Genomic DNA, 24,317 nt, shown 5'->3' with positions numbered 1-24,317 from the left:
ATTCCACCCCAAGCCTAATTTTTGTCAGTCTCCAATCTTCTGAGGCATAACAAACAAGTTTTTACATGTAGAACAAATTCTTACATAATGAATAAGTTACATAGTGAACAGTACAAGGGCAGTCATCACAGAAACTTTCGGTTTTGCTCATGCATTATGAACTATAAACAGTCAGTTCAAATATGAATACTCATTTGGTTTTTATACTTGATTTATATGTGGATACCACATTTCTCTCTTTATTATTATTATTTTTAATAAAATGCTGAAGTGGTAGGTAGATACAAGATAAAGGTAGAAAACATAGTTTAGTGTTGTAAGAGAGCACATGTAGATGATCAGGTGTGTGCCTGTAGACTATGTGTTAATCCAAGCTAGACCAGGGCAATAAAACATCCACGTATGCAGAAGATTTCTCTCAGAACGGGGGGGTGAGGTTCTAAGCCTCACCTCTGTTGATCCCCAATTTCTCACCTGATGGCCCCCCTGCGACTGTGCCTGTCTTAGGTTGTTCCTCCCTTGAGGAATCTTACCCGTCTCTGGCTAACCAGTCATCTTCCGGGGCCATACAGGGAAATGTGAAGTTGGTAAGTGAGAGAGAAGCCTTATTGTTTGAAAAAGTTAGCTTTTTACTTCTTTGCATATTTATGCCCTGTGGCTTCTATGCCCAGCATTTGTCTTGAGGTATCTTTACCACTTGGAAGAATTATGATACTCGGTAAATTTGATATGAGGCACGAATTCTATTTAAGGGTTGTAATTAGGAAGGAAGAAGAAAAGCTATAGAAGTAGCAGGCGGAAGAAAACATGGGAAGATTGATTATTTCTTTGATATATCTTCTTGTAGAGTAACTTCAGCATGTATAGGTTTTAAGCTACTACTTAAATTGCACACACACATTAACATAATAGGAGTATAGTTACATAACCAAAGCATATCTGTAATTACCAGCCATCTCCAGTGAAACCAAGAAAACCAGTTAGGCACCTTAGGCATTTGTGAAAACTTATCTAAGATATGGTGGATATTGTCCAACTGAACTTGAACAGTCTGAGAGAAATCAGACAAATTAAAACAACCCATTCCTGGGGACTGTTCACATGCCATATGTTCTTTTAACAATAAATAGTTTGTAGTTGTAAGACTTTGGAGCGCTACAATTTGCACTTCTCCAAATTCTTGGTTGAGTTCCAACAGTATAGATCCAGTCCAATTTTGTTGTTTTACTGTATGCACAGGCCAGCTTAGATATCTCCTTCCTCATTCCCATGGCAGGTCCAGGAACTGGTGGGATGAGTGCATCTACAGCTGTAGCAGTGCGTGGATCTTTGTTGGGGTTTTTTGATAATCATCTTCTGGCATGAGTCTTCCAGAGGGTGCAGATGTTGGAAGTTCTTTTTCATATCGTATCTTAGTTCATTTTCGGGGTAGCCCAATTAGGCTTTGATCCTCTGTATAAACACAAACAGACCCTTTGCCTACACTTTTATATGCCCTTTATACCCTTGTGTAGAATTCGTTGGAGGTTACCACACAGGAACTGCCCTTTTTTTTTTTTTTTTTTGCTATCACTAATCTACACTTACATGACGAATATTATGTTTACTAGGCTCTCCCCTATACCAGGTCTCCCCTATAAACCCCTTTACAGTCACTGTCCATCAGCATAGCAAAATGTTGTAGAATCACTACTTGCCTTCTCTGTGTTGTACAGCCCTCCCTTTTCTCCTACCCCCCCATGCATGTTAATCTTAATACCCCCCTACTTCTCCCCCCCTTATCCCTCCCTACCCACCCATCCTCCCCAGTCCCTTTCCCTTTGGTACCTGTTAGTCCATTCTTGAGTTCTGTGATTCTGCTGCTGTTTTGTTCCTTCAGTTTTTCCTTTGTTCTTATATTCCACAGATAAGTGAAATCATTTGGTATTTCTCTTTCTCCGCTTGGCTTGTTTCACTGAGCATAATACCCTCCAGCTCCATCCATGTTGCTGCAAATGATTGGATTTGCCCTTTTCTTATAGCTGAGTAGTATTCCATTGTGTATATGTACCACATCTTCTTTATCCATTCATCTATTGATGGACATTTAGGTTGCTTCCAATTCTTGGCTATTGTAAATAGTGCTGCAATAAACATAGGGGTGCATCTGTCTTTCTCAAACTTGATTGCTGCATTCTTAGGGTAAATTCCTAGGAGTGCAATTCCTGGGTCAAATGGTAAGTCTGTTTTGAGCATTTTGATGTACCTCCATACTGCTTTCCACAATGGTTGAACAAGTTTACATTCCCACCAGCAGTGTAGGAGGGTTCCCCTTTCTCCACAGCCTCGCCAACATTTGTTGTTGTTTGTCTTTTGGATGGCAGCCATCCTTACTGGTGTGAGGTGATACCTCATTGTAGTTTTAATTTGCATTTCTCTGATAATTAACGATGTGGAGCATCTTTTCATGTGTCTGTTGGCCATCTGTATTTCTTTTTTGGAGAACTGTCTGTTCAGTTCCTCTGCCCATTTTTTAATTGGGTTATTTGTTTTTTGTTTGTTGAGGCGTGAGAGCTCCTTATATATTCTGGACGTCAAGCCTTTATCGGATGTGTCATTTTCAAATATATTCTCCCATACTGTAGGGATCCTTCTTGTTCTATTGATGGTGTCTTTTGCTGTACAGAAGCTTTTCAGCTTAATATAGTCCCACTTACTCATTTTTGCTGTTGTTTTCCTTGCCCGGGGAGATATGTTCAAGAAGAGGTCACTCATGTTTATGTCTAAGAGGTTTTCGCCTATGTTTTCTTCCAGGAGTTTAATGGTTTCATGGCTTACATTCAGGTCTTTGATCCATTTTGAGTTTACTTTTGTATATGGGGTTAGACAATGGTCCAGTTTCATTCTCCTACATGTAGCTGTCCAGTTTTGCCAGCACCACCTGTTGAAGAGACTGTCATTTCGCCATTGTATGTCCATGGCTCCTTTATCAAATATTAATTGACCATATATGTCTGGGTTAATGTCTGGATTCTCTAGTCTGTTCCATTGGTCTGTGGCTCTGCTCTTGTGCCAGTACCAAATTGTCTTGATTACTATGGCTTTATAGTAGAGCTTGAAGTTGGGGAGTGAGATCCCCCCTACTTTATTCTTCTTTCTCAGGATTGCTTTGGCTATTCGGGGTCTTTGGTGTTTCCATATGAATTTTTGAATTATTTGTTCCAGTTCATTGAAGAATGTTGCTGGTAGTTTCATAGGGATTGCATCAAATCTGTATATTGCTTTGGGCAGGATGGCCATTTTAACGATATTAATTCTTCCTAGCCACGAGCATGGGATGAGTTTCCATCTGTTAGTGTCCCCTTTAATTTCTCTTAAGAGTGACTTGTAGTTTTCAGAGTATAAGTCTTTCACTTCTTTGGTTAGGTTTATTCCTAGGTATTTTATTTTTTTTGATGCAATTGTGAATGGAGTTGTTTTCCTGATTTCTCTCTCTGTTGGTTCATTGTTAGTATATAGGAAAGCCACAGATTTCTGTGTGTTGATTTTGTATCCTGCAACTTTGCTGTATTCTGATATCAGTTCTAGTAGTTTTGGGGTGGAGTCTTTAGGGTTTTTTATGTACAGTATCATGTCATCTGCAAATAGTGACAGTTTAACTTCTTCTTTACCAATCTGGATTCCTTGTATTTCTTTATTTTGTCTGATTGCCGTGGCTAGGACCTCCAGTACTATGTTAAATAACAGTGGAGAGAGTGGGCATCCCTGTCTAGTTCCCGATCTCAGAGGAAATGCTTTCAGCTTCTCGCTGTTCAATATAATGTTGGCTGTGGGTTTATCATAGATGGCCTTTATTATGTTGAGGTACTTGCCCTCTATTCCCATTTTGCTGAGAGTTTTTAACATGAATGGATGTTGAACTTTGTCAAATGCTTTTTCAGCATCTATTGAGATGATCATGTGGTTTTTGTCTTTCTTTTTGTTGATGTGGTGTATGATGTTGATGGACTTTCGAATGTTGTACCATCCTTGCATCCCTGGAATGAATCCCACTTGGTCATGGTGTATGATCCTTTTGATGTATTTTTGAATTCGGTTTGCTAATATTTTGTTGAGTATTTTTGCATCTACGTTCATCAGGGATATTGGTCTGTAGTTTTCTTTTTTGGTGGGGTCTTTGCCTGGTTTTGGTATTAGGGTGATGTTAGCTTCATAGAATGAGTTTGGGAGTATCCCCTCCTCCTCTATTTTTTGGAAGACTTTAAGGAGAATGGGTATTATGTCTTCCCTGTATGTCTGATAAAATTCTGAGGTAAATCCATCTGGCCCGGGGGTTTTGTTCTTTGGTAGTTTTTTGATTACCTCTTCAATTTCATTGCTGGTAATTGGTCTGTTTAGATTTTCTGTTTCTTCCTGGGTCAATCTTGGAAGGTTATATTTTTCTAGGAAGTTGTCCATTTCTCCTAGGTTTCCCAGCTTGTTAGCATATAGGTTTTCATAGTATTCTCCAATAATTCTTTGCATTTCCGTGGGGTCCGTCGTGATTTTTCCTTTCTCGTTTCTGATACTGTTGATTTGTGTTGACTCTCTTTTCTTCTTAATAAGTCTGGCTAGAGGCTTATCGATTTTGTTTATTTTCTCGAAGAACCAGCTCTTGGTTTCATTGATTTTTGCAATTGTTTTATTCTTCTCAATTTTATTTATTTCTTCTCTGATCTTTATTATGTCCCTCCTTCTGCTGACCTTAGGCCTCATCTGTTCTTCTTTTTCCAATTTCGATAATTGTGACATTAGACCATTCATTTGGGATTGCTCTTCCTTTTTTAAATATGCTTGGATTGGTATATACTTTCCTCTTAAGACTGCTTTTGCTGTGTCCCACAGAAGTTGGGGCTTAGTGTTGTTGTTGTCATTTGTTTCCATATATTGCTGGATCTCCATTTTGATTTGGTCATTGATCCATTGATTATTTAGGATCGTGTTGTTAAGCCTCCATGTGTTCGTGAGCCTCTTTGCTTTCTTTGTACAGTTTATTTCTAGTTTTATGCCTTTGTGGTCTGAGAAGTTGGTTGGTAGGATTTCAGTCTTTTGGAATTTTCTGAGGCTCTTTTTGTGGCCTAGTATGTGGTCTATTCTGGAGAATGTTCCATGTGCACTTGAGAAGAATGTATATCCCGCTGCTTTTGGATGTAGAGTTCTATAGATGTCTATTAGGTCCATCTGCTCTACTGTGTTGTTCAGTGCTTCCGTGTCCTTACTTATTTTCTGCCCAGTGGATCTATCCTTTGGGGTGAGTGGTGTGTTGAAGTCTCCTAGAATGAATGCATTGCAGTCTATATCCCCCTTTAGTTCTGTTAGTATTTGTTTCACATATGCTGGTGCTCCTGTGTTGGGTGCATATATATTTAGAATGGTTATATCCTCTTGTTTGACTGAGCCCTTTATCATTATGTAGTGTCCTTCTTTATCTCTTGTTACTTTCTTTGTTTTGAAGTCTATTTTGTCTGATATTAGTACTGCAACCCCTGCTTTCTTCTCACTGTTGTTTGCTTGAAATATGTTTTTCCATCCCTTGACTTTTAGTCTGTACATGTCTTTGGGTTTGAGGTGAGTTTCTTGTAAGCAGCATATAGATGGGTCTTGCTTTTTTATCCATTCTGTTACTCTGTGTCTTTTGATTGGTGCATTCAACCCATTAACATTTAGGGTGACTATTGAAAGATATGTACTTATTGCCATTGCAGGCTTTAAATTCGTGGTTACCAAAGGTTCAAGGTTAGCCTCTTTAGTATCTTACTGCCTAACTTAGCTCGCTTATTGAGCTGTTATATACACTGTCTGGAGATTCTTTTCTTCTCTCCCTTCTTGTTCCTCCTCTTCGATTCTTCATATGTTGGGTGTTTTGTGCTGTGCTCTTTCTAGGAGTGCTCCCATCTAGAGCAGTCCCTGTAAGATGTTCTGTAGAGGTGGTTTGTGGAAAGCAAATTCCCTCAGCTTTTGTTTTTCTGGGAATTGTTTAATCCCACCGTCATATTTGAATGATAGTCGTGCTGGATACAGTATCCTTGGTTCAAGGCCCTTCTGTTTCATTGTATTAAATATATCATGCCATTCTCTTCTGGCCTGTAGGGTTTCTGTTGAGAAATCTGACGTTAGCCTGATGGGTTTCCCTTTATAGGTGACCTTTTCTCTCTAGCTGCCTTTAACACTCTTTCCTTGTCCTTGATCTTTGCCATTTTAATTATTATGTGTCTTGGTGTTGCCCTTCTTGGATCCTTTCTGTTGGGGGTTCTGTGTATTTCCGTGGTCTGTTTGATTACTTCCTCCCCCAGTGTGGGGAAGTTTTCAGCAATTATTTCTTCTAAGATACTTTCCATCTCTTTGCCTCTCTCTTCTTCTTCTGGGACCCCTATAATACGGATATTGCTCCTTTTAGATTGGTCACACAGTTCTCTTAATATTGTTTCATTCCTGGAGATCCTTTTGTCTCTCTCTATGTCAGCTTCCATGCGTTCCTGTTCTCTGATTTCAATTCCATCAATGGCCTCTTGCATTCTATCCATTCTGCTTATAAACCCTTCCAGAGTTTGTTTCATTTCTGCGATCTCCTTTCTGGCATCTGTGATCTCTTTCCGGACTTCATCCCATTTTTCTTGCGTATTTCTCTGCATCTCTGTCAGCATGTTTATGATTCTTATTTTGAATTCTTTGTCAGGAAGACTGGTTAGGTCTGTCTCCTTCTCTGGTGTTGTCTCTGTGATCTTTGTCTGCCTGTAGCTTTGCCTTTTCATGGTGATAGGAATAGTCTGCAGAACTGGGACGAGTGACGGCTGGAAGGACTTCCCTTCTTGTTGGTTTGTGGCCCTCCTCTCCTGGGAGAACAGCGGCCTCTAGTGGCTTGTGCTGCGCAGCTGCGCGCAGACAGGGTTTCTGCTTCCTGCCCGGCTGCTATGGAGTTAATCTCCGCTGTTGCTGTGGGCGTGGCCTGGCTCGGGCAGCTACTCCAAAATGGTGGAGTCGCGTTGGAGCAGGAGCTGCTGGGAGGCTATTTATCTCCGTAAGGGGCCTCCCTGCTCCCTGCAGCCCAGGGGTTAGGGTGCCCAGAGGTCCCGGATTCCCTACCTCTGGATTAAGTGGCCCGCCCTGCCCCTTTAAGACTTCCAAAAAGCACCCGCCAAAACAAAACAACGACCACAAAAAAAAACAAGAAAAAAAATTTTTTTAATTAAAAAAAAAAAAAAATTTTTTATTTAAAAAAAAAAAAGGTGGTCGTTCGTTTTTCTTTATTCTCCGGTGCCAGCCTCAGGCCTCTGCTCACCGGTCTTTCTGCCCTGTTTCCCTAATATTGGGGTCCCTGTCCCTTTAAGACTTCCAAACAGCGCTCGCCAGAACAAAGCAGCAAAAAAGCAAAAAAAAAAAAATGGTCGCACGCTTTTCTTATGTCCTCTGTCGCCCAGCCTCCAGTGCCTGCTCACTGTTCTTGCTGCCCCGTTTTCCCAGTATCGAGGGCCCTACACTCTGGCCCGGATGGCTGGGGCTGGGTGTTCGGCAGCCCTGGGCTCCGTCTCCCTCCCGCTCTGCCTGCTCTTCTCCCGCCGGGAGCTGGGGGGAGGGGCGCTCGGCTCCCGCGGGGCCGGGGCTTGTATCTTACCCCCTTCGCGAGGCGCTGGGTTCTCTCAGGTGTGGATGTGGTCTGGATATTGTCCTGTGTCCTCTGGTCTTTATTCTAGGAAGGGTTGTCTTTGTTATATTTTCATAGATATATGTTGTTTTGGGAGGAGATTTCCGCTGCTCTACTCACGCCGCCATCTTCCGCCCCACTAAGCAGCTTTTTTAAGACTGTTATGTTTACATCTGATGTTGAAGCTTTAAGTCCAGAGGGCATACACTTGGGAAGGAAAAATGGGTTGTGAAGTGGGAGAGAACATGAACAAGTTGGAACCCACCAGGATGAGCTAGAGTGCTCCAGGATGGACAGAAACATGTGCCAGTTCTTGTTGCCTCTTACCGTGGTGGTCTGGCAATCCTGTAGACTAGTCCAGGAGCTGACTACACACACCTGGGCCAGAGGTCGGAGAAGCTCAAAGAGGATGGAAGGAAAGGCAGGCTGGTTGCAGTCTCAGCTGACGCCTTATATTAAAAAGTGACCCAGCTGGTTAAGTGACAGTGCATGCAAGCTATAAAACGGCCTCTGCTTCATTTCCACTCTCCAAATCTCCTCTAAGAATCTCTTGTGTTGCCCACCCAAACCAGAAACACACAGAAAAGGGAATACTGGGAAGTATATATCAGACTAGTCAAGCTGACAGAGTGACCACAACCCATGCCTTGTTACTTGGCACATCTCCTCAAACTATATTTAATTTCCAAATAAAGAAAATTACAAAGTTATGCTTCTGCTTAACATGATACAGCTATCCCCCATGCAACCAAAAACATGTTAAAGCTTTATGCAGATTATAATACAAAGTTACCATTAATACATTTTATGTTAGATAGGAAGGGGATGAGAGAAGGGAAGAAAATACAAAACTCAGTTAATATTTAAATGTATATTTACCCACACATATTCATATCAACTTATTGAAGGGATAATTTAACTATGACCAAATATTATATACCATATATATTAACACATATATTACTATTAAGTATTAATTTCTGCAACTGTGATTTTAGCTTGTACTTATAGCTGCTTCCTTCACTATCCAGCCCATATTCCTGTGCCCTCGGGAGCACATTAGCTGGTCATGGTTCCTTCTTGCCTGGTGGAGTGGGCCCAAGCCTTCATTCAAAGGTCTAAGCCGTTGATTAGCAGTCTTGCCTTGAGTTGTTGTAGTTTATCATTGACTTTAATCATAGGTCATGAAAATACTAAAAGATGCCCAAGATCTCCTACCTTCAAGATATACTTCCGCTTACTTTCCTTGTGTAGTACCAACCCAGTTTGCCCTTGATACTCAAAGTCAGGCACTCCAGCCACTCTAGTAACTCCCTTCTTTGCCCTTGGAATGAGGAGCCAGAGCAGCCAGGTGGCAGCTTCTGCTTCACGTTCAGTGAATCATTTTGAGTTCTTGGTGGAAGTATTCTTCCCTTTGGCACTAAGACCTCTAGACCAGTAGGGCCTAAAGTCACAGGGATGAAAAGCAAACATTTTCCTAGTGTATTTAAAGAGGCAACAGTGATATGTGCCACTCCTCTATTTTTTTCCCCCTAGATCCTCTGACCTGTGAATCCTGGCTGCAGGGGGACAGCATCATGGTTTAGGTGCTGATTTAGAGCACCTGTTTAGAGCACCTGTACTTCATCCTGGAGGGTGTTCCCTCAGCCCCACAAGATGTCACCTAGCCAGCACTGCTAATTAAAGTCTTTAAAACACAGTTTACTGTTCTATGCAGCCAGCTGCCTCAGGCTGATGGGGAGGGGGATCATGGTGCGTTAAGTAGGAACGGACCATTGCCTAGTGGTTGTCATTCCGTGGTGAAAGCAGTGAGTGTGGGTCTGTGAATTTAACCTGCATGGGTCCATTGCCGCATTTATTTGCTATGAAATTAGTTCCTTGGTTAAAAGGTATGTGTCATACCATGATGATTTAAGTCTATAGATGGTAGTTTTGGCAGAAGTATTTCATGCAGAGAAGGCAAATTCACAGCTAGAGTGTCTATTCCAGCAAGAACAAAGTGCTGCCCCTTTTATGATGGAAGCAGTCCGATGTCCCCAGCCTGCCAGGTAGCTGGCTGATCTGCCTGAGGAGTGGTACCCTATTAGGAACTTAGTGCTGGCTTCTCTTGTTGGCACATTTCCTGTTCAGCAGTGGCTGTAGCCAGATCAGCTTTGTTCAGTAGAAGGCCGTGTTGCTGAGCCCATGTATAACTTCCATCTCTGCTTGGCCACCTTGTTCATTAGCTCACTGGGACAATGGTCAGACATAAATATCTTTGTCCTAGTGACAAAGATTTTCATATGAGTCACAAATATCTTTATACTCTGTGTCCATCTGGAGAGATCTGTCCACTTACCTCTTCCCCAGATACCCTTGTTGCTAATTCTTTAATTGTGCTCTTCCAGGTCGCTGACCATCCAAACACATCATTAGCCAGAGTCCATGAGTCAGTTTATCTCTCGTCCAGGCAAAGTGAGCCTCCAGATGCACTTAATCCAAGTTCTTGCTAAGATTTCCCTTCACCACTGTCCTTCAGGACCGTCCCAGAAGAGGGCTGTAGTGCTGCAGCTGTCCACTTTTGGGGGTGCCTGTGTCCACTTTTGGGTGGTGCCTGTGCAAAACCATGAATTTATTTTTAACAATGTGAATGTGTAAACTATATTTAATATTTATAGTTTTTTTTTTGAGGTCTGATCAGTGGTTGTGCATTGCATTTGGTGGTTATGTCTGCACAGTGTTAGAGCCTTCAGCACCACACCTGGACACCAGCTGCCAGTGCAGGGGTCCCCAAGGCCACCCTTAGGTTTGATATTTTACTTCAAGGTTTGATACTTTACCTGCGGAATTCACTAAAAGTGTTACATTCAGAGTTGTATATCCTAGCATGAAGCTCCCAGTTGTCCAGCAATGATGTGTTAATATGACAGAATATTGCCAACCAGGGAAGCTCTCCCAGGTCTTAGTGTGCAGAGTTTCTGTTAGGGTTTGGTCACAGAGATGGCCAGTTACTCCTGAGGATGACCTTAGGTTCCAGCTGCTCTTGAGGTGAAGCTGATACTGTGTGATCCAAAGTCCTCACTGTCAGTCACATTATTAACATAGACTATCTGGTGTGGCTGAAGGCCCCCAGGTAAGTGAAGCCGCTGTCAAGAAGCAGGACATTCCAGGAGCTTAAAGATACCCTTCATGGGCAGAAGGCAAAGACCAGATCTTTCTTTGGGTAAATTTTTTTTAAAACAGCTTTATTGAGACACAATTCATATGCCATACAATTCACCCATTTAGGGCATACAGTTCAGTGGTTTTTAGTGTATAGATATGTGCAACCATCACCACAGTTGATTTTAGAACTTTTCTTTTCACTTTCAGAAGAAACCCTGTAACCTTTGGCTCTCACCCTCCTAACCCTTTCAACCCTCATCTGTCCCAGCAGCAGACTCACAGGACCCAAGAAGGGACTAACAGTTACCAAAGCGAGAGGGACTGGGGAGGGTGCGTGGGAAGGGAGGGAGAAGGGGGAAAAGGGGACATCACAATTAGGACAAGGCGGTACAACACAGAGAAGACAAGTAGCACTTCTATAGCATCTTAGTACGCTGAAGGACAGTGACTGTAATGGGGTATGTGGGGGGGACTTGATAATGGGGAAGTCTAGTAACCATAATGTTGCTCATGTAATTGTACATTAATGATACAAAAAAAATAATGAAGCTAATGTGCTCTGAGAAATGCCTTACTACTACTACTACTACTACTATTTTTTTTTGGTATCATTAATCTACAATTACAGAAAGAACATTATGTTTACTAGGTTCCCCCCTTAACCAAGTCCCCCCCACATACCCCTTCACAGTCACTGTCCATCTGCGTAGTAAGATGCTGTAATATCACTACTTGTCTTCTCTGTGTTGCACAGCCCTCCCCGTCTCCCCCACGCACTATACATGCTAATCGTAATGCCCTCTTTCTTTTTTTTCCCCGCCCATATCTCTCCCTTCTCACCCATCGTCCCCAGTCCCTTTCTCTTTGGTAACTATTAGTCCATTCTTGGGTTCTGTGATTCTGCTGCTGTTTTGTTCCTTCAGTTTTCCTCTGTTCTTATACTCCACATATGAGTGAAATCATTTGGTAATTGTCCTTCTCTGCTTGGCTTATTTCACTGAGAATAATACCCTCTAGCTCCATCCATGTTGTTGCGAATGGTAGGATCTGTTTTTTTCTTATGGCTGCGTAGTATTCCATTGTGTATATGTACCACATCTTTATCCATTCATCTACTGATGGACATTTAGGTTGCTTCCATATCTTGGCTATTGTAAACAGTGCAGCAATAAACATAGGGGTGCATCTGTCTTTTTCAAACTGGAGTGCTGCATTCGTAGGGTAAATTCCTAGAAGTGGAATTCCTGGGTAAATGGTATTTCTATTTTGAGCATTCTGAGGAACCTCCATACTGCTTTCCACAATGGTTGAACTAGTTTACATTCCCACCAGCAGTGTAGGAGGGTTCCCCTTTCTCCACAACCTTGCCAACATTTGTTGTTGTTTGTCTTTTCGATGATGGTGATCCTTACTGGTGTGAGGTGATATCTCATTGTAGTTTTAATTTGCATTTCTCTGATGATTAGTGATGTGGAGCATCTTTTGATGTGCCTGTTGGCCATCTGGATTTCTTCTTTAGAGAACTGTCTATTCAGCATCTCTGCCTATTTTTTAATTGGATTATTTGCTTTTTGTTTGTTGAGGCGTGTGAGCTCTTTATATATTTTGGATGTCAATCCTTTATCGGATCTGTCATTAATGAATATGTTCTCCCATACTGTAGGATACCTTTTTGTTCTATTGATGGTGTCCTTTGCTGTAAAGAAGCTTTTTAGCTTGCTATAGTCCCACTTGTTCATTTTTGCCTTTGTTTACCTTGCCCAGGAAGATATGTTCATGAAGAAGTCACTTATGTTTATGTCCAAGAGATTTTTGCCTATGTTTTTTTCTAAGAGTTTTATGGTTTCATGACTTACATTCAGGTCTTTGGTCCATTTGGAGTTTTCTTTTGTGTATGGGATTAGACAGTGATCCAGTTTCATTCTCTTACATGTAGCTGTCCAGTTTTGCCAGCACCACCTGTTGAAGAGACTGTCATTTCCCCATTGTATGTCCATGGCTCCTTTATCAAATATTAATTGGCCATATATGTTTGGGTTAATGTCTGGAGTCTCTATTCTGTTCCACTGGTCTGTGGCTCTGTTCTTGTGCCAGTACCAAATTGTCTTGATTACTGTGGCTTTGTAGTAGAGCTTGAAGTTGGGGAGCGAGATACCCCCCCCCCACTTTATTCTTCCTTCTCAGGATTGCATTGGCTATTTGGGGTCTTTGGTGTTTCTATATGAATTTTTGAGCTATTTGTTCCAGTTCATTGAAGAAAGCTGTTGGTAATATGATAGGGATTGCATCGAATCTGTATATTGCTTTGGGGAGGATGGCCATTTTGACGATATTAATTCTTCCTAGCCAGGAGCATGGGATGAGTTTCCACTTGTTAGTGACCTCTTTAATTTCTCTTAAGAGTGTCTTGTAGTTTTCAGGGTATAGGTCTTTCACTTCCTTGGTTAGGTTTACTCCTAGGTATTTTATTCTTTTTGATGCTATTGTGAATAGAATTGTTTTCCTGATTGCTCTTTCTATTAGTTCATTGTTAGTGTATGGGAAAGCTACAGATTTCTGTGTGTTAATTTTGTATCCTGCAACTTTGCTGAATTCCGATATTAGTTCTCATAGTTTTACAGTGGAGTCTTTAGGGTTTTTTATGTACAATATCATGTCATCTGCAAATAGTGACAGTTTGACTTCTTCTTTACCAATCTGGATTCCTTGTATTTCTTTGTTTTGTCTGATTGCCATGGCTAGGAACTCCAGTACCACGTTGAATAACAGTGGTGATAGTGGGCATCCCTGTCTTGTTCCCAATCTCAGAGGAAAAGCTTTCAGCCTCTAGCTGTTCAGTATGATGTTAGCTGTGGGTTTATCATATATGCCCTTTATTATGTTGAGGTACTTGCCCTCTATGCCCATTTTGTTGAGAGTTTTTATCATGAATGGATGTTGAATTTTGTCGAATGATTTGCAGCATCTATGGAAATGATCATGTGGTTTTTGTCCTTCTTTTTGTTGATGTGGTGGATGACGTTGATGGATTTTCGAATGTTGTACCATCCTTGCATCCCTGGGATGAATCCCACTTGGTCATGGTGTATGATCCTCTTGATGTATTTTTGAATTCGGTTTGCTAATACTTTGTTGAGTATTTTTGCATCTACGTTCATCAGGGATATTGGTCTGTAGTTTTCTTTTTTGGTGGGGGTCTTTGCCTGGTTTTGATGTTAGGGTGATGCTGGCTTCATAGAATGAGTTTGGGAGTATTCCCTTCTCTTCTATTTTTTGGAAAACTTTAAGGAGAATGGGTGTTATGTCTTCTCTGTATGTTTGAAAAAATTGCGAGGTAAATCCGTCTGGCCCGGGGGTTTTGTTCTTGGGTAGTTTTTTGATTACCGATTCGATTTCATTGCTGGTAATTGGTCTGTTTAGATTTTCTGTTTCTTTCTGGGTCAGTCTTGGAAGGTTATATTTTTCTAAGAAGTTGTCCATTTCTCCTAGGTTTTCCAACTTGTTAGCATATAGATTTTCATAGTATTCTCTAATAATTCTTTGTATTTCTGTGGGGTCTGTTGTGATTTTTCATTTCTTGTTTCTAATTCTGTTGATGTGTGTTGACTCTCTTTTTCTCTTAATAAGTCTGGCTAGAGGCTTATCTATTTTGTTTATTTTCTCGAAGAACCAACTCTTGGTTTCATTGATTTTTTCTATTGATTTATTCTTCTCAATTTTATTTATTTCTTCTCTTATCTTTATTATGTCCCTCTGTCTGCTGACCTTAGGCCTCATTTGTTCTTCTTTTTCCAATTTCGGTAATTGTGACATTAGGCTATTCATTTGGGATTGTTCTTACTTCTTTAAATATGCCTGGATTGCTATATACTTTCCTCTTAAGACTGCTTTTGCTGCGTCCCACAGAAGTTGGGGCTTTGTGTTGTTGTTGTCATTTGTTTCCATATATTGCTGGATCTCCATTTTAATTTGGTCATTGATCCATTGATTATTTAGGAGCATGTTGTTAAGCCTCCATGTGTTTGTGAGCCTTTTTGCTTTCTTTGTACAATTTATTTCTAGTTTTATACTTTTGTGGTCTGAAACGTTGGTTGGTAGGATTTCAATCTTTTGGAATTTACTGAGGTTCTTTTTGTGGCCTAGTATGTGGTCTATTCTGGAGAATGTTCCATGTACACTTGAGAAGAATGTGTATCCTGTTGCTTTTGGATGTAGAGTTTTGTAGATGTCTATTAGGTCCATCTGTTCTAGCGTGTTGTTTAGTGCCTCTGTGTCCTTACTTTTTTTCTGTCCGGTGGATCTGTCCTTTGGGGTGAGTGGTGTGTTAAAGTCTCCCAAAATGAATGCATTGCATTCTGTTTCCTCCTTTAATTCTGTTAGTATTTGTTTCACATATATTGGTGCTCCTGTATTGGGAGTATATGTTTATAATGGTTATATCCTCTTGTTTGACTGAGCCCTTTATCATTATGTAATGTCCTTCTTTATCTCTTGTTACTTTCTTTATTTTGGGGTCTATTTTGTCTGATACTAGTATTGCAACACCTGCTTTTTTCTCTCTGTTGTTTGCATGAAATATCTTTCTCCAACCCTTGACTTTTAATCTGTGCATGTCTTTTGGTTTGAGGTGAGTCTCTTGTAAGCAGCATATAGATGGTTCTTGCTTTTTTATCCATTCTATTATTCTGTGTCTTTTGATTGGTGCATTCAGTCCATTTACATTTAGGTTGATTATTGAAAGATATGTACTTATTGCCATTGCAGGCTTTAGATTTGTGGTTACCAAAGGTTCAAGGTTAGCTTGTTTACTGCCTTACTGTCTGACCTCACTCGCTTATTGAGCTGTTATAAACACAGTCTGATGATTATTTCTTTCCCTTCTTTTTCCTCCTCCTCCATTCTTCATATGTTGGGTGTTTTGTTCTGTGCTCTTTTTAGGAGTGCTCCCATCTAGAGCAGTCCCTGTAGGATGCCCCGTAGAGGTGGTTTCTGGGAGGCAAATTCCCTCAAGTTTTGCTTGTCTGGGAATTGTTTAATCCCTCCTTCATATTTAAATGATAATTGTGCTGGATACAGTATCCTTGGTTCAAGGCCCTTCTGTTTCATTGCATTACATATATCATGCCATTCTCTTCTGGCCTGTAAGGTTTCTGTTGAGAAGTCTGATGATAGCCTGATGGGTTTTCCTTTGTAGGTGACCTTTTTACTCTCTGGCTGCCTTTAATACTCTGTCCCTGTCCTTGATCTTTGCCATTTTAATTATTATGTGTCTTGGTGTTGACCTGTTTGGATCCCGTCTCTCGGGAGTTCTGTGTGCTTCCATGGTCTGAGCAACTATTTCCTCCCCCAGTTTGGGGACGTTCTCAGCAATTATTTCTTCAAAGACACTTTCTATCCCTTTTACTCTCTCTGCTTCCTCTGGTACCCCTATAATGCGGTTATTGTTCCTTTTGGATTGGTCACACAGTTCTCTTAATATTGTTTCATTCCTGGAGATCCTTTTATCTCTCTCTGCATCAGCTTCTGTGTGTTCCTGTTCTCTGGTTTCTATTCCATCAATGGCCTCTGGCGTCTTTTCCATTCTGCTTATAAATCCTTCCAGAGTTTGTTTCACTTCTGTAATCTCCCTCCGGATGTCTGTAATCTCCCTCCGGACTTCATCCCTTAGCTCTTGCATATTTCTCTGCAGCTCTCTCAGCAGGTTTATGATTTTTATTTTGTATTCTTTTTCAGGGAGACTGGTTAGGTCTGCCTCTGCAGATCCTTTCTCAGGTGTTGTTTGAACTATATTGGACTGGACTAAATTTTTTGGCCTTTTCATGGTGATAGCAGTGGCTGTAGCCAGGTTGCGGGTGTGTCAGGTGGGAGAAGAAAGTCCTTTCCTGCTTGCTGGATGCCTTGCCCTTCTCCGCTGCCTGTGACAGTTATCCGCACTCCTGGAGCAGCCACCGGGTTTGTCCTCTAAACTGTTGTGGGCGTGGTGTCCGTCAGAGCAGCGCGGAGCCCTGCGGGGAGTGGCAGGCACGCCAGGTGCACTCCTCTGTGCTAGCGGTGACCCTGCCGGGCAGCTGTGTGGCAGCAACGGCCTTTGGGTCTGGCCCAGGCGACTGTGTGTTGGACTGGGATTCCGGTCAACTCCTGGGAGCATGCCTGCTCCCTCTGGCTCCGCTGCCAGTGCGCGTGGGGCTTTTCCACTCAGGCTTGTACCAGGCTCTGGGTTCACTGCTGCCGGTGCACGTGAGCTGTGCCCAGGCTGTTTGGTCACGCCGCTGCGGGCTAGCCCTGTGGCGCACGGATCTGTTCTTGGTTCCTTCTAGCACTTCCGCTCCCGGTGCGCTCCCACTCTCCTGCTACTGGGCCCGTGTGTTGGGGTCCGCGTCAGTTGGTGGAACATCTGGCAAGCTGCCTAGTCCTGTGAGGGGCTTCAGAGCTGCACTGCCTCCGTTTAGAGCGCCTAAGTTTCCCCGGTATTCCCAGCTACCGGGACAACTTCGTCCAGCTATGGGGTCCCTGTCTCTTTAAGACTTGCAGAAAGCACTCGCTTTTCTTTTGTCTCAGCGGCGCCGGTTGCGGGGAACAGACCACAGGTTTTTCTTTTCCGTTTCTCTAGTATCCAGTACCCCGTGCACCTTGTGTCTGCGTTCCGGGTGCGGATTTCTAGAGCTGGTTGTTTAGCAGTCCTGGGCTTTCACTCCCTCCCCGTTCTGACCCCTTTCTTCCCGCCGGGTTTTGGGGTGGGGGAGTGTTCGGGTCCCGCCTGGCTGTGGCTTGTATCTTACCCCCTTCGTGTGATGCTGAGTTCTTGCAGATGTAGATGTATTCTGGCTGTTGTACTGCATCCACTGGTGTCTCTTTTAGGAATAGTTGTATTTATTGTTTAGGGGAGGAGATTTCCTCTGAACTACTCATGCCGCCATCTTCCCGTGATGTGTTACCTGGTTCTATCAGTGACATTTTAGAAATTTTCTTCTGCTAACATTGTTTTATTTTCTCTTATTTTTCTAGTTTCTTAAGGTGGAAGTTGACATCTTTAAATCGAGGCCTTTCTTGTTTTCTAATATGAATGTTTTAGTGCTGTCATTGTCTAAGTACTGCATTAGCAATATTCCACACATTTTCATATTTTGTATTTTCATTGCCGTTTAAAATTCATTCTAGATATCTTTTATTTTTTATTTTGTTGATTTACAGGTTATTTGGAAGGGTGCTATTTAATTTCCAAATACTTGGCAATTTCCAAATATATTTGTCGGGGTTTCTAATTTAATTCCATTATGTTCAGTGCACTTACTTTAAGTTAGTTGAATCCTTTAAATTTATTGAAGCTCGTATTGTGGCTGAGAATGTCATCTATCTTAGTAAATGTTCTCTGTGCATTGAGAAGAATGTATTCTGCTGATGTTGGTTAGAATTTCTGTCAATGTCAGGTCAAATTGGTTAATAGTTTGTTCAAATCTTCTATATATCTGTCAATTTCCTACTTGTTCTGTCAATTACTGAGAGAGTGGCGTTTAAATCTCCAACTACAATTGTGGGTTTGTCTATTTCTCCTACAGTTCTCACGTTTTTGCTTCATATATTTTGAAACTCTATTAGGTGCATATACTTTAGGTTTGTTATGTCCTTTTGATGGTATGACTCTTTATCATTATGAAATGATCACCTTTATCCTCCATTCACTTTGTTTTGAAGTCTACTTTCTCTGACTTGAATACAGCCACTCTAGCTTTCTTCAAATCTTTTTAAAATGTTTGATAGTATCCAGACATCTTGTTAATTGCATTAAAGTTGATGATAAAAAGTTTTCTTTTTGATGTTTAGTACTAAGTTAACAAGTTGATGAGCAATTCCAATACGGTGCGGTTGTCACGAGAGTAACAGGAGTACTGCAGGGGGAGGAACTTAGAGGACTGGGGAAGAAGGCCTTTTCACAGAGGTGACTAATAAATCCAAGCCTCACTCTGATCCATCAGTAGGAGTAGAATGGCAAAACTGGCCAGAGCAATGAGTGCAAAGCCTGAAGGTAACAGTACTTTTGGGGACTGAAAATAGGGTGGCTTGAGCATAGAGTTTAGCTGAGGTGTGATCAGATGTGACTGGATAGGTCACCAGTGCCACATCACGAAGTGATTCGTAATAATAATGTGGCTCACATTTAAAAGTCCTTATTGTGTGTTAGGCATGTGTTGTAAGGATTAAGTGAGATAACCCTCTGAGATAGATAATGTTGTTACAATCATAGTAAAATGAGAAAATAAAGCAATGATAGAGCACACAGAGAGTAAATGACTTATCCACAGTCATGTGCATAAGAGAGAATTCCACCTTGGCCATCACGTGACCATGGCCATTCTGGAGATGGAGCCCAAGCCTTTGACCACCATGCCTTTCTGTGTCTGATTCAGTAGGCCACACCGGAGTTTGGCTTCCATCCTGTTCTCAGTGTAGAGCTCTTTGAGGATTATTAAGCAGGTACATAAGTGAAATAAGTAAAGAAGAATTTATGTTTTAGAAGCATCACTGTAGCTATAGTTGATGTTGAAGGAGGTGTGGAGAAGGTGCCTGGAGATATAGTTGAAAAATATTATATGTTCTATATGGAGTGTATGCTAATTTTAAAGTGAAAGTAGTTCTTAACCTCTCTGTGGTTCAGTTTCTTCATCTACTAAATGGAAATAACGGTCCCATCGTAAGAGTATAAAACAATCAAGTCACATAGAATTGCATTTGGTAAATACTAAGTGGACTTTTGTGGTGATGGTGATGGTTGTTGATGATGATAATGGTAGATTGACCCTTGAAAGTCAAGTTTAAATTTTAATCATGTTTTTTTTTCTTTTCTTTTTTTAAAATGTAAGAGTTTTCTCACTGAACTCACAGATATGCTACAGTACAATAAAATCTTAACTATTACTTCTCCCCACTACTGTTGTTTTGGTTTTTCAGTTTATGGGAAAAACAGATGGAGACTGTTATACTCTGGATGACATGTTTGTCTCCAAAGCAGCTGAGAGGGAACATGTTGGTGAAGAGGAAGAGAATCAGAGGAAAAAAGCTATTGCTGAGCACCAGAGTCTTGTTGCACAAATGGAAAAATGTCTGTACTGTTTTGACAGCTCTCAATTTCCCAAACACCTTATTGTTGCAATAGGTGTTAAGGTAAGAAATATTTATTGCCTTAAGAAAACAATTTAGTTGTATATGCAGATTTGCCTCTTTCTTCATGCTCTTGCAGGATTCTAAGAAAATCCATCTTCTCTTACTTTGTTTCAAATATTTTTCTTTTCTAAGTTCTTCTGATTCTTAGAATCTTCTTTAGAGCAAATATAAATATTTAAATGAGATGAAATTCACATTTTGTGTGATCCAACTCTTTAGAAAGGCAACATGGGTAGTGCTTAAGGGCCCTGGCTTTGTAACCAGACCACCTAGATTCAAATTCTGGCTCTGCCATTTACCAGCTGTGTGACTTTATTTTCATGATTGGCGTTTGATTCTCAGTATTGAATTGATTTGAGAGATACTCAGTGTAAAGTAGCTTCTGCTTCTTCCCTTACTTTCTCATAGGACCCATTTGTTTCTTCATAGAATATCTCATAATTTTTTTGTATTTTTTTATTGAAATATAGTTGCTACATTGGTTTCAGGTGTACAACATAGTGATTTGACAATTATGTACATTACTAAATGCTCACCACGATAAGTGTAGTTACCATCTGTCAACAAAGATAATACAATATTATTGACTATATTCCCTGTGCTGTACTTTCATTCCCATAACTAATTTGTTTTATAATTGGAAGTTTGTACCTCTTTATCCCTTTCAGCTATTCTGTCCAACTTCCACCTTCCTCCCCATGGCAACCACCAGTCTGTTCTCTGTGTTTATGAGTCTGTGTCAGTTTTGTTTATTCATTTGTTTTGTTTTTACGATTCTGTATATAAGTGAAATTATATGGTGTTTGTCTTTGTCTGGTTTATTTCACTTAACATAATACCCTCTATGTCCATCCTTGTTGTCACAAGTGGCATGATTTTATTCATTTTTTATGACTGAGTAGTATTTGTTGTATATATGTACTGCATCTTCCTTATCCTTTCATCTGTTGATGGACACTTGGATTGCTTCCATATCTTGGCTGTTGTAAATAATGCTACAGTAAACATAGGGGTGCATATATCTTTGAATCAATGATTCTGTTTTCTGTAGATAAATTCCCCGAAGTGGAATGGATGGGTCATATAGTATTCTATTTTTGGTTTTTTTGAGAAACTTTAATACTGCCTTCCATAGTGGTTACACCTATTTATATTTACATCAACAGTGGAAATTATGTCATAATTTAAAGATTATTGTATTTTGTTTTATTGTTTATTGAATCTCTCCCTCAATAGTCTGTAAGTTCCATGAGGACATAGATAACTTTTACTTATTGTATAACAAGCATGTATATTCACAGTCATTTATTTCAATAAATATCAATAATCACTTATTTAATAGCATTAATAATATTCACTTATTTCAATAAATATTTGGTGATTTAATTCTTTTATAAAGTAAATACTTATTGTGTATTTGATATGTACCAGAACCTAATTAGTCACTGGGGAAAAGTAGGGACTCAGATATACTTCTGGAGCTTATATTCTAGTGAAATAGAGCAGAAAATAAAATAAATTCCCCTGATTTAAGCAAGCGTTCATTGTCATGAAGCAAATAAAGTAAGGAAATGGTATAAAATGATGGGAGAATTTTTGAGAAAGTGGTCTAAAAGACCTCTCTGAGGAGGTATTTTAGTAAAGATGTGAAAGGTGAGAAGGAACAAGCAATATGGAGATATGCATGAACAGTGGTTCAGGAAGGGACATCAGTGAGTGAAAAGCCTTGAGGAGGAAATGAGCTTGGCATTCATGGAGCAGAAAAGAAGTCCAGTGTAGCTGGAGTGGGTTGAATGACAAAAGCGATAGGAGAGGAAGCTGAGTGAACGCTAGTTTCAGGAACTAATAGTTTGGGGATTATAAATATACATATTTATTTATCTGCTGTGTATACACACTTACACACACACACACACACTCCTGTGTATACAAAGAAGTGGCACTGGCTTTTCCATTCCAACTCTCGTCTTTAATATCTTTAGATTTTTACGATAGTTTATCAATTTGGATTTTTGTTTCTTTAAACAAGTTTATTTCCTTACCCTTCTTCTCCTTTCTTTTCCTCCACACTTTGTCAAAAAGGTAAATGTAGAAATTCCATTCAAAATTAAATCAATTAAAAAAAATTAACTAGTTGCTTGTATTTTTCTCAATTCTTTTCCAGTCCTTTACATAAACATTTACATTTTTTGTATTTATGACATGTAAAAGTATTTCATTCCTCTTCAGGCTGATCCCTACCTTTAAAAAATATAAGAGTAAATGAAAGTGACATTTAAATCTTTCCTATAATACTTTAGGAGAAGTTTGGGTTTTTTAAATGCCTTCATTTTCCTTAGTGCACTGAAGACAGGCTGGGCCCAGGGAGGCACAGAGATATTAAGTGTGCTTAGTATCTTTTGCTAGGCTTCTTCTTTATAAGCCCCTTTGCTGAGCATTATTCTCCTCATGAATACTTTTTACTATATACATACTAATTTCCTTTTTTTTTAAAGAAAGTTTGTGTGTAATGGAAAAATAGCACCAGCTTGTAGGTTATACATGTATATAAATAAGTAGAACTTAACCAGATAAGTAAAGCCATGCTGAAGTCATTTCCCTTTTCTCTTAGTTGGGTTATTTCTCTTTTCTCAGCCAAGGAGAGAAGGCAGGCCTGACTGATAGGCATTGGTTAGACTTCTGTACCATTACCTGGCCATGTATTTTTTTTATTCTTGCAAAAATTATTCTGTTACTAGGGCTTTGAAAACATAGTTTTCTCATGTCAAGGATAAAGTTTCATTGATTATGCTCTTGGGTAAGCTTAATCTTTGATGTATAACAGTTAAAACAGACTTGTGGCACGAATTTTCAGTTTATTAAAAGCAATTTCATTGCTTTCAAAATATTTTTAAACTTAAATATCTTAGAAAATGGCAAAATAAAATATATTGCTTATAAACAGGTATCATTATTGAATATTAGACATGTTTGCCTATTAGTGGTTCATTTGTCACAACTGAGAATAAATAGCAATAACATTTCACCCTTGCAATTTTTTTCCCATAGGTATATTTATGTTTACCCAACTTCCGATCTCTTACTGAAGGGCACTGCCTGATAGTTCCTTTGCAGCACCATAGAGCAGCTACCTTATTGGATGAAGACATCTGGGAGGAAATTCAGGTCAGCATGATAATGCTCATTATCATTGTAATGCTTATGAGCCATCTTTGCAAACTATTGTCATAAATTCCCATTGGTTTAATACCTTCATCCAGTGATTTTACTTTATGAACGTAAACACCTATATACATTTCCATAGTTGTGTATGGTGTATATGTTATGTTCTCACCACTCACTACCGTTTTATTATCCTTATGTAATCCCTGTTTTGAAAGCTTTAAGAAAAAAATATTTTATTGAGATTATTAGTTTCAGGTATATAGCTGAAAGCTTTTGCCTACTAAATAAACTGTGACAAAATAATTTTTATTTTTTAAAAAATTGTGAAATTTCTAGTCTTTGCTTTTGTGGAGCATGAGGTACTCATTCTGACCACAGTAAGCTAATACATTACAACCAAAAGGAAAGATAACTTTTAGACAATTAAATATAAATTTTGGAAATCAGAGGTTTATATTCAGCAAATGCCATGTTTTCCTATAATGGAATTGGCCTTTGCTGCTGTGATTTTGTTAACACCTTTAATTTCTACATTTTCTCTTCATAACCTGGTCCAGCTTTTGGATTCAGGGACTTTTTTTGTGGCTGGTTCTTCAAGAAATTGAAAGGTACAACATGGCTGAAATTGCTGCTGAATTATTTTAAGACTTTATAATGACCAAAAAAGAAAGAATGTTCTTGTTTTTTTAATGCCTGACAGTTGAATAGAGATTACAGGGACCCTCAGCTAGAAAATGTAAAAATTGTAAGACTTCAAAAGAGAAAACAGTAGTCTTTGCATATTCTAGTAAAGATGCCAAAAGATGAGATATTTTGACTGAATTTCATGAAATTCCATCTGTTGCTTCCCATAATCTTTTAAGTTTGTGCTGTGAAAGGTAAAGGGCAGACTGTTATAATGCTTCTATGGCTAAGCAAGGGTAAGAATGTAGACAAATATATTTAATGTGAAAATTTATTTGTTTTTTTGAGTAGTCAATGTCAGTGCAGGAAATAAAGTGGAAAGTATTCAAATTTGGTTTTCAGAATTATTTTGGAACTTTTCTGGAATGTCTTTTTAAAAAAAAGTCTGTATATGCAGAACTTTTTAACTTTGAGCAAAATACAGTGCCAAAAAGATTTTAAGTAATATGGGAATCTAGTCTGTGTGTTTTATATTTTTGTAAGAAATTAAGCTACTTGATGAAAA

General features: G+C 39.7%; 1 protein-coding gene across 1 annotated transcript in view; it reads left to right on the top strand.

Annotated features, from left to right (window-relative positions):
- The window catches only part of CWF19L2 (CWF19 like cell cycle control factor 2), a 139,772-nt gene that overhangs the window by 91,351 nt on the left and 24,104 nt on the right, over positions 1–24,317 (top strand). The window contains exons 13-14 of the mRNA XM_036902659.2: positions 19,751–19,963; positions 23,012–23,128. Coding sequence (XP_036758554.2) covers positions 19,751–19,963; positions 23,012–23,128 — 330 coding nt within the window. The remainder of the gene's footprint in view (positions 1–19,750; positions 19,964–23,011; positions 23,129–24,317) is intronic.

Source organism: Manis pentadactyla, chromosome 13, assembly GCF_030020395.1.
Source record: "Manis pentadactyla isolate mManPen7 chromosome 13, mManPen7.hap1, whole genome shotgun sequence".
NCBI lineage: Eukaryota > Metazoa > Chordata > Mammalia > Pholidota > Manidae > Manis > Manis pentadactyla.
This window is presented reverse-complemented; position numbering and strand designations above follow the sequence as displayed.